At 63.1% G+C, this 10,319-nt stretch overlaps 1 protein-coding gene across 1 annotated transcript in view; it reads left to right on the top strand.

Moving 5' to 3' along the window:
• LRP1 (LDL receptor related protein 1) overlaps nucleotides 1-10,319 on the top strand; it is a 94,583-nt gene that overhangs the window by 81,876 nt on the left and 2,388 nt on the right. The window contains 22 exon segments of the mRNA XM_027769638.1: nucleotides 29-143; nucleotides 558-651; nucleotides 815-931; nucleotides 1,159-1,278; nucleotides 2,113-2,235; nucleotides 2,386-2,511; nucleotides 2,950-3,066; nucleotides 3,728-3,834; nucleotides 3,936-4,068; nucleotides 4,857-4,976; nucleotides 5,257-5,379; nucleotides 5,728-5,868; nucleotides 5,971-6,105; nucleotides 6,184-6,303; nucleotides 6,895-7,163; nucleotides 7,649-7,827; nucleotides 8,296-8,402; nucleotides 8,615-8,731; nucleotides 9,204-9,380; nucleotides 9,487-9,627; nucleotides 9,765-9,938; nucleotides 10,124-10,285. Of these exon segments, the coding sequence (XP_027625439.1) occupies nucleotides 29-143; nucleotides 558-651; nucleotides 815-931; nucleotides 1,159-1,278; nucleotides 2,113-2,235; nucleotides 2,386-2,511; nucleotides 2,950-3,066; nucleotides 3,728-3,834; nucleotides 3,936-4,068; nucleotides 4,857-4,976; nucleotides 5,257-5,379; nucleotides 5,728-5,868; nucleotides 5,971-6,105; nucleotides 6,184-6,303; nucleotides 6,895-7,163; nucleotides 7,649-7,827; nucleotides 8,296-8,402; nucleotides 8,615-8,731; nucleotides 9,204-9,380; nucleotides 9,487-9,627; nucleotides 9,765-9,938; nucleotides 10,124-10,285 (3,017 nt within the window).

The raw sequence follows: 10,319 nt of genomic DNA, 5'->3' as shown, positions 1-10,319 counted from the left end.
ACCCCCCCTGAAAGGTCAACACCGGCGCCTGCAGCACCCTGTGCCTGCTGTCCCCTGGCGGGGGCCACAAGTGCGCCTGCCCCACCAACTTCTACCTGGGTGGCGATGGGCGCACCTGTGTGTCCAACTGCACAGCGAGCCAGGTGAGGCTGTGCCTCTAGCGCCCCAGCCACCAGTGCCCCCTCCCCTGGCCCCCAGACCAGTACCCCAGTCCTCCTTGGACCCCAACACCTGCTCTAATATCCTCACACATCCAGTTTTCCCATGCTAACACCTCCACATTTCTTGCCTACCTCTTGTCTCCCCACAGCAATACTTTCACACCTGTCACCTCACACAGACACCTCCACCCTCCAGCCCCGATCCCCACAAACGCCCCTCCATGGATTCCCCTCATCTGACCTTCCTGCCCTCATCAATACCAACCTTCCCTCCAGCACAAACTCCCCCGAAATACCCTGACCCCCCGCCGCCTCTCTGACACATCCCAGCCCCCCAAAGAAAAACTTCTGAGTTCCCAGAGCCCCACCAACCCCTCTCGCCCACCTGCCCTCCAGTTTGTGTGCAAGAACGACAAGTGCATCCCCTTCTGGTGGAAGTGTGACACTGAGGACGACTGCGGGGACCACTCGGACGAGCCCCCGGACTGTCGTGAGTGCCCAGGGTCGGGATGCAGGAAGGTCCTCACAGGCTGAGTGAGGGGCAGCCTTTCCCCAGAGGCTTCGAGTGACCTCCAGGGAGGCTGAGGCTGAGGTGCTGGGGGGGCCTGGCCACATCCCCCCAGCTCTTCTGACGTCGAACTCCCTCCTGGCAGCCGAGTTCAAGTGCCGCCCAGGACAGTTCCAGTGCTCTACAGGCATCTGCACAAACCCTGCCTTCATCTGTGACGGGGACAACGACTGCCAGGACAACAGTGACGAGGCCAATTGTGGTAAAGGACGGCCTGGCCAGCTGCTTCCCTTCTTCTGCTTTTTCTCGCCCCAGGATTTGGGGGTTCAAGGGCAAGGGGACCGTGGCTGACAAAGCCTTCTGTGCAGGCTGGATTCCTTCCACTCGAAGGCCTAAGCCCGCTCTGCCTGCACTGAGGGACGGGCTCCTCCCTGCCCCTGAGTCCTCCAGCCACCCTGAGCTACTGTCCCTTCCTGCCCTGGCCCACAGACATCCACGTGTGCTTGCCCAGTCAGTTCAAGTGCACCAACACCAACCGCTGTATCCCTGGCATCTTCCGCTGCAACGGGCAGGACAACTGCGGAGACGGAGAGGACGAGCGGGACTGCCGTGAGTGCCGAGGCCGTGGGTGGGGGCGGGCGGGGAGCAGCACAGGGACAGCGCAGGCCCTCCCACCGCTTCCTCCAGAGCTCTCCAGTCTTACAGGATGAGGCACGTAAATTACATGGGGCGGAACTCAGCTTGCTCATAAAACCATCAAGCCCGGGAGCCAGCTCTGCGGCTCAGTGGTTAAAGCAGCCAGATCCCTGGGACCAGGAGTTGGCATAATGGCTATGTCGCTGGATTCTCATGTAGTCCACCGCAGTTCGAGGCCCAGGCCCAACTGGGACTGGCTTAAACTCATGCCAGGCGCGTGTACGTGCGTGCCCAAGATCCCGAGAGGAGAATGGAGGAGAAGGGATTGCGGCGTGGCCATCCCCCCTGGGGGGTGATTTCTCGCTTTCTGTCTCTCTGTCTCTCTTTTTCTGGCTAGCACATATGCCCTAAAAACCTCTCCAAAAAAAAAAAGGCAGTCAGATCCCATATGGCCAACCTCATGGTTTAAATCTTAACCCCAGTGGCATGGAAGACACACGAGGCACATGTGCATGCATGCCCAAAGTGTTGAAAGGAGGGAGAAATGGAGGAGAAGGGATTGTGGTGGGGACTTCTCCCCTCCATCCTGCTCTCTCTGGCAAGCACACATACCCTGGGGTGTCATCGTGCTTGATCTATAGATAAATAGATCCAGAACACAGCACCGAAATTAGAGACCACTTGTTCCCTCTTCCTAACACATTGCTGGCAAGACTGGGTCCCAGGCTTAAAGGAGGGAGAAGATGGTGAGCTCGCACTGGGGTGGGCATGCCGGGGAGGGTCCTCATTCTTGCGCCCACCCCGCAGCCGAGGTGACCTGCGCTCCCAACCAGTTCCAGTGCTCCATCACCAAGCGCTGCATCCCCCGCGTCTGGGTCTGTGACCGGGACAACGACTGTGTGGACGGCAGTGACGAGCCTGCCAACTGCAGTGAGTGGCCTGCCACACCCCTGGCCCACCATCCCTCTGCAGTCTGCTCCCACCATGCCCGCCACACCCCTGCAGTGGCTGCTCCCCCCACTCCCGTCCTATGGCACACCCCGCAAGCAGTCTCACCCCGCCCCGTGCCTGCCCCCCCAGCCCAGATGACCTGCGGAGTGGACGAGTTCCGCTGCAAGGACTCAGGCCGCTGTATCCCGGCACGCTGGAAGTGTGATGGAGAGGACGACTGTGGGGATGGCTCGGACGAGCCCAAGGAGGAGTGTGGTGAGTCTGGCCCTCACTCCAGGACAAGGACAGTCTGCTACAGTGTGCAGACGTCTGGCAGGTGGCGGCCAGGCCTCAGCGTGGCCTGGCACAGCTTCCTGTGCTGTCCATGGGCTGCACGGCAGGGAGGGAGGCCTGGCTGGAGCTCCTATGCCCTCATCCACCGTGTCCTCCCTGCCCTGCCACACCTCTCCAGCACACACCATGCAAACCTCGGCCACCCTGTGGGGTCTGTCCATCTCCTGCCCACTCCCTCTCACACCTCCATGCCTGAAAACCTCCCACAGACCCTGCATCTCAGAATGCCCCATGGCTGACTGCTCAGGCCACAAGGGCCCCCTACCCTGGCAGTTCTAACCACAACTGCCAAGACCCTGTTGCCTGCCCCACTCCGTCCCTGACTGCCCCGACATTGGCCCCCCAAACTTGCCCCTTCAGACGAGCGCACCTGTGAGCCGTACCAGTTCCGCTGTAAGAACAACCGCTGCGTGCCTGGCCGCTGGCAGTGCGACTACGACAACGACTGTGGGGACAACTCTGACGAGGAGAGCTGCAGTACGTCTCCGCCCCGCCCCCCCAGCCCCGCGCGTGCCCTCCCTTCTCAGCAGCCCTGCCCCTCCGGCCCCCAGGCTGCACTTGAGCAGGCGACCACCTCCCACGGCAGCATCAGGAGCCCCTCCCTCCTCACCCCACCCCACTCATGTCGTGTATCTGAGTTTGTGCCATTTCACCTCATCTCATGTTTCTCTCCATTTTCACACTGTCCTCTCGGGGTTGCAGAGGTAGGTGTCTCTGGCGTGCCCGTGCTCCCACCACACCCCTGCCTCTGCCCAGAGCTCCCTGTCCCTGTGCTGTGCCTCTGCCCTGCCTATCACCTTTACTGGCCTCTCCCCAAACCCCAGTGCTTGGTGTAGTGGTCCTGTCCCTCCCACCTTGCCCCTCACAGTCTGTCCTGGGGGCAGAGCCAGGGACCGCTGCCCTGTCTCTGTGTCAGGCCCCAGTGGGGTGAGTGCAAGCACCCTTTCTGCCCAGTGGGCCTCATGAGGGCAGCCAGCTGGCTTTGCCCAGGACTGGCTGAGCACCTTAGTCACAACGCCCATCGGCTGTGGCCTTTAGGGACACATAGGGATGGGCCTTGGGCTCAGGAGTATCACTCTGCCAAGAGTCAAGTCCCTGTGCCCACCTTCCTGGGCCCTCTCTCCCCTGTCCTTGCCAGCCCCTCGGCCCTGCTCTGAGAGTGAGTTCTCCTGTGCCAACGGCCGCTGCATTGCTGGGCGCTGGAAATGCGACGGGGACCATGACTGTGCGGACGGCTCAGACGAGGTGGGCGGAGAGACACGAGGAAGGAGGGGTAACCTCCGAGGAGTTGGGGCAGGTCCCCAGGGTGCAGGAGCTGACCAGCCTGCCTGTTCCTGTGCCCACAGAAAGACTGCACCCCCCGCTGCGACATGGACCAGTTCCAGTGCAAGAGTGGCCACTGCATCCCCCTGCGCTGGCGCTGTGACGCGGATGCCGACTGCATGGACGGCAGTGACGAGGAAGCCTGTGGCACGGGCGGTGAGCTCCAGCTGCAATCCCCAGCCCTCCCACCAGCCCGTCGTGTGGCTGCCATTCACTCCCTGCTTCCCTGGGCTCCTGGTTCACGTGATGCATACTGAGCATTTACCAGGGAAGGCGCTGTCTGGGTGACGGTCCATCACCAGGAGCCAGATGCAGGGCCACACGTGCCTTGGGCAGGTTGTGTCTGCACGGTAGCCCCTGGTTAAGGGGCCCCTGGAGTGAAGCCAGCAGAAACCTGTCGGCTGCGGTGTCTAGGTGCTGCCCTACATGTTCCTAGGGGGCACCTGATCCCTGAGAAAGCCCTGCTCGCTTTCTTTCCGGGGCTTCAAAACAGCGCCTGCCCTGGCTGACCTGCCTGGGTGCCACTGCCCAGTGGGGGCAGGGGGCGGCCCAGGGAGAGAAGGTTAGGGCTTGGAGCTTGAGAGCAGACTTCCCAGCTCCGTTCCGGTAGGTGAGGACAGGGACTGCCACCTCCCCGCCCAGTGCCCCATGTGCCTGCCATGGAACTACCTAGAGGACAGGGACTGCCACCTCCCCGCCCAGTGCCTGCCATGGAACTACCTAGGCCTAGTGTTCCTTGTAGCCACCAGAGAAGGACCCCTCAACCCCTCTGCCCATGGGTAGAAGATTGGGGGACGTAGGTCCGATCTAGCTGTGTCGCTGTTTTCTTGCTATCCCTTCTGGGTGATAGACCCACACCTACCTCCTGGAAGGAGGGGTCTGAACAAGATCCTGACCCCGACATCCTTGGCTCAGGCTCATTCTTTCCTCTCCCTGGCGCCCAGTGCGGACCTGCCCCCTGGATGAGTTCCAGTGCAACAACACCTTGTGCAAGCCACTGGCCTGGAAGTGTGACGGCGAGGACGACTGCGGGGACAACTCAGATGAGAACCCAGAGGAGTGTGGTGAGACTAAGGCTCCTGGGGAGGGGCGGGGCTCCTGGGGAGGAGGCGAGGCTCCTAGGGAGGGGAGGGGCTCCTGGGGAGGAGGCAAGGCTCCCTGATGGGAGCAGGGGCTCCCCCACAGAGGACACACAGGTCCAGGACAGAGGTTTTAGGAGGGGGGCAGGGTCCATGGCAGGGGCGAAGCTCCAGGGCAGAGCTCCCAGGGTCTTCTATGGTCTTCTTCCACCCTTTCCTCTCCCTAACCCCCAAACTGATTCTGGCTGTTTCCTCCTGGCCTCAGTCCAGTTCATGTGTCCTCCAAACCGGCCCTTCCGTTGCAAGAATGACCGCGTGTGCTTGTGGATCGGGCGCCAGTGCGACGGCACCGACAACTGCGGGGATGGGACTGATGAAGAAGACTGTGGTGAGCCGCGGTTCCATGAAGGGGAGCCCGGGGGCCCTAATGGGGGTTCTGAGCAGAGGGCGAGTGTCGGCCAAGTGGGAGCTGCATGTGATGGGGCTCAACCCCGAAGGGAAGGACCTGTCTCTGGGAGCCCGAGGGCAAGGACCCCTGGGAAGGGGCTGGGAAGGGGCTGGCAGCTTCCCGATGCCCTAGGTCTTGGAGGTGGGAGCTGGACATTTGGATGTTTAACCAGCTCCCCCTGCCGCTGGGACACACAGCCAGGCTTGCAACCCACTGGTCTCCGTGGGGTCACTGTGGAGGAGGGGACAGGGTGGTGAATCCAGGCTCTGAAGTCGCACCCTTCCCCAGAACCCCCCACGGCCCAGACCGCCCACTGCAAGGACAAGAAGGAGTTCCTGTGCCGGAACCAGCGCTGCCTGTCCTCCTCCCTGCGCTGCAACATGTTCGATGACTGCGGGGACGGCTCCGATGAGGAGGACTGCAGCATCGGTGAGCCCACAGGCTGGGGGGACAGGGCTCGGGAGGGGCGCAGAGCCGAAGCCTGGGCCTAGGGCGGCCTGGGGCAGGCAGCCCACCGTCTGTGCCCCACAGACCCCAAGCTGACCAGCTGTGCCACCAACGCCAGCATCTGCGGGGACGAGGCCCGCTGCGTGCGCACCGAGAAAGCCGCCTACTGCGCCTGCCGCCCTGGCTTCCACACCGTGCCAGGCCAGCCCGGATGCCAGGGTAGGAGAGCCAGTCCAAGCGGGGGCAGGCAGAGACCCTGCTGCGAGACTCCCCGTGACCCTCCCGTGTAACCCGCAGACATCAACGAGTGTCTGCGCTTCGGCACCTGCTCGCAGCTCTGCAACAACACCAAGGGCGGCCACCTCTGCAGCTGCGCGCGCAACTTCATGAAGACGCACAACACCTGCAAGGCCGAAGGTGCCGAGCCAGGGTGGCAGGGAGGGTGGGCGGCCGGCGACCCCAGAACATAGACGGGCCCACCTGGAATGGCATGCCGTCCTCCGTCCCCCCTTACGTGGAACCCCAGGAACCCAGGGGCAGCCACCCAGGCATAGCACTGGCCTGGACAGAGGAGCAGGTTCCGGGGCTGGCTCCGTGCCGTTCAGGGAGGATGACACTCCGTCACACACCCTCCGCTCCCAGGATGAGAGCACACTCGACACACACTGACACGCTTACCAAGTCATGTGTGCCCTCTGCATGCTCCCCACATGCTGAGACGTACCCCCGTACCTCCCACACGTCTGTGCACGAGCACCACACACACCCGTGCACACACATGCCATAAACGCACGTGGGTGCGAACACACACAACCACCCCACTCTCAGGCCCTGGCACAGTAGCCCCCATTCCGTGTGTAGCAGAGAGTGTGGTGGTGCCACCCCGACACCATAAGGAGGCAGAAGTCCCTGAGGCTGGAGAGGAGGGGATTTGGGAGGACCAGCCGCAGCCCTGGCCTCCTGCCTCTGCCATTCTCCCCACCTGACAGCTCGCCTCGTGCCCCCCAGGCTCTGAGTACCAGGTCCTGTACATCGCTGATGACAACGAGATCCGCAGCTTATTCCCTGGACACCCCCACTCGGCCTACGAGCAGGCCTTCCAGGGTGACGAGAGTGTCCGCATCGACGCCATGGATGTCCACGTCAAGGCTGGCCGTGTCTATTGGACCAACTGGCACACGGGCACCATCTCCTACCGCAGCCTGCCGCCGGCCGCACCTCCAACCACTTCCAACCGGCACCGGCGACAGATCGACCGGGGTGTCACCCATCTCAATGTGAGTGCCCAGCCTGACAGGGCAGACACTTCAGAGCAGGGTCGGAAAAGGACAGTGGGAGGGGACACGGGGAGCCTGTGGAGGTCGGGGCAGTCCTCGCTTCTGTCCTGAAGCACAGACAGCAGGAGCCCGAGCTGCAGGGATTAGCAGTAGTTAGCGCTGCGGGTGGCCCGGCAGCTGGGGCAGCAAGGCTTGGGGAGCAGACTGGCTCCGCCACCCACCGAGAGAAGCTTGGCCGAGTTCCTTACCCTCCTTGGGCCTCGCTCTGCTCATCACAAAGGTGGAATAAGCCTGCGTCCTAGACTCAGCGAGGGTGACTGCAGAACGTGAATGCTCTGGTCTGCCGCAGAAGCTAAGTGTCGGCTGACCTCTTTAAGGCGAGGGACCTGGGCTGTCAGTCTAAGGGGACGCTTCAGCAGGGACGGGCTGGCAGAGTGCTGGTGGGAAACAGAAGGTGGCGGCCCGTGACTCTGTGACCCCCTCAGATTTCAGGGCTGAAGATGCCGAGGGGCATCGCTATAGACTGGGTGGCCGGGAACGTGTACTGGACCGACTCCGGCCGAGATGTGATTGAGGTGGCGCAAATGAAGGGCGAGAACCGCAAGACGCTCATCTCGGGCATGATTGACGAACCCCACGCCATTGTGGTGGACCCGCTGAGGGGGTGGGCCGGGGTCCTGGGGGAGGCCCCTGGGCTGGTGGTAGGAAGCCCCGTCCTCACCCAGGGCCAGCATCCCCAGGCACGCCCCTCCCCTCCCAGACTCACCCGAGGACAGATTGCGGCTCAGGCCCTCACCTTCCAGGCCGCCAACCCTTTGCACAGAACTCCAGCTGGGCCTGCTCCATAGGGCCAGTCTCCACTTGGCTGGCCATCCTGGGCAGCCAGCTCTGGGCCACTTCTCTGCCCCAGGAAACAGCCCTGACAGTTGGGCTGTCTCTGGATCACCACACTGTAGTTTCAGAGTAAAAGTTCATAACCCAGCCAGACACTGGCCCGCCACCGTGGTTGCCTCTCTGGAAGGGGCCCTCCACCCTCTAGCCAGGGGTTCCTGTGGCCAGACTGCACCTACGATGTCCCTCCTGGGTCTGCCTCTTCTGGTCTTGCCCACACTCATCCCTTCTTCCTCCCCAGCACCATGTACTGGTCGGACTGGGGGAACCACCCCAAGATTGAGACGGCAGCCATGGATGGGACCCTTCGGGAGACACTGGTGCAGGACAACATCCAGTGGCCCACAGGTCTGCGGGGGAGGCGGGGTGCAGGGGCAGGGCGGGGTGCGGGGGCAGGTGCCCCGCTTGCTGCTGAAGTTGCACACTGGCTGGGGAGGGCAGGAGCTCAGGCTGAGTGGGAGGGCAGCTGGTGGAGGCTCTCCACAGGGTGGAGCTGTCCCCAGCTGGAGGCAGTTCTGCCTGGACTGCTAGAGGCCGAGCCCTCATGTGCCCGTCCCCAGGCCTGGCTGTGGATTATCACAACGAGCGGCTGTACTGGGCAGACGCCAAGCTTTCCGTCATCGGCAGCATCCGGCTCAATGGCAGGGACCCCATCGTGGCTGCTGACAGCAAGCGAGGTCAGAGCATGGCAGCACCCCTGCCCCCAGCCCTGCGCTCTGCCGGCCCATCCTTCCCACTGAGCTGCAAGGCCTCCCACCAGTGCCCACCACCCTTTGTCAGCCTGGCCCCCAACAACCCTGAGTGCCTCCCAGGCCTCTCCCCTGGGCTCCCCCTGAAACAGCCCTGCAGGCCCGAGGCCCACCCTGACCTCGGCCCCTCTGAGTATCAAGGTGCACGGGGGCAAAGTAGGTAGCAGTAGCAACTTAGCAAATGAAGGGAGACAGCAGAAGTTGATCGTGATCCCAGAAGTCTTGGGGTAATGGGACCTTTTGCCAGTAGTGGCCACAGGAAGAACAGATTGGGGGAGAGGCAAGGTGGGGTTTAGAGGTCGAGTGTGTAGTGCCTGGGCCCAGCCTTGGGGGCTAGTGTCCCGGAGAGTACGACCAGGGCTTGAGCACCCCTGAGTCCCTGACTCCACCTCCTCCCCAGGCCTGAGTCACCCCTTCAGCATCGATGTCTTCGAGGATTACATCTATGGTGTCACCTACATCAATAATCGTGTCTTCAAGATCCACAAGTTTGGACACAGCCTCTTGACCAACCTGACGGGGGGCCTGAACCACGCATCTGATGTGGTCCTGTACCATCAGCACAAGCAGCCTGAAGGTGGGGGAGGGAGGGCCCAGGCGGGGGAGGGGAGGCCTGGGGTCCTGGTGGGAGGAGAGCCTTCTGGGCCCTGCTCAGTGTCCTCTCCACCCACCCCATTACGCAGTGACCAACCCCTGTGACCGCAAGAAGTGCGAGTGGCTCTGCCTGCTGAGCCCCAGTGGGCCTGTCTGCACCTGTCCCAACGGGAAGCGGCTGGACAATGGCACCTGTGTGCCCGTGCCCTCTCCCACACCACCCCCCGACGGTATGCTTCCACCCCCTGGTGTACCTTCCTGTGCCCTGCCCCAGGACCCCCTCCTGCGGCCCTGACTGCTCCCTCCTTTGCTGGCCTTCCTTCCTCTCCCCTCTCCCGGTCCCGCCCCTGATGCATCCCTCCTGCAGCTCCCCGGCCTGGAACGTGTAACCTACAGTGCTTCAATGGCGGCAGCTGCTTCCTCAATGCACGCCGGCAGCCCAAGTGCCGCTGCCAGCCCCGCTACACGGGCGACAAGTGCGAGCTGGACCAGTGCTGGGAGCACTGTCGCAACGGGGGCACCTGTGCAGCCTCTCCGTCGGGTATGCCTCCCCACCAGGGCTTTTCCTAGTCCCGGGCCCCACTTATTCTCGCCTCCTCTCCACAGCCCCAGCGTCTGTTCCGCCAGGTCCTGCCTCCCGCCTAGGTCCTTTCAGCCCTGTTCCCCTGCGGTAGGACCGGGTGGTCCCGAGGGCCACAGTCCCACTCACACATCCTCTCCCACCAGGCATGCCCACGTGTCGGTGCCCCACAGGCTTCACGGGCCCCAAATGCACCCAGCAGGTGTGTGCGGGCTACTGCGCCAACAACAGCACCTGCACCGTCAACCAGGGCAACCAGCCCCAGTGCCGATGCCTGCCCGGCTTCCTGGGAGACCGCTGCCAGTACCGTGAGTGAGCCACCCCGCGCCCCGGGGCGGGGGC

Source organism: Tupaia chinensis, unplaced genomic scaffold (assembly GCF_000334495.1).
Source record: "Tupaia chinensis unplaced genomic scaffold, TupChi_1.0 Scaffold150006_1, whole genome shotgun sequence".
In the NCBI taxonomy this organism is placed as follows: Eukaryota; Metazoa; Chordata; class Mammalia; order Scandentia; family Tupaiidae; genus Tupaia; species Tupaia belangeri.
Note: the sequence above shows the minus strand (reverse complement) of the source record. Positions and strands in the feature narration are given on the sequence as shown.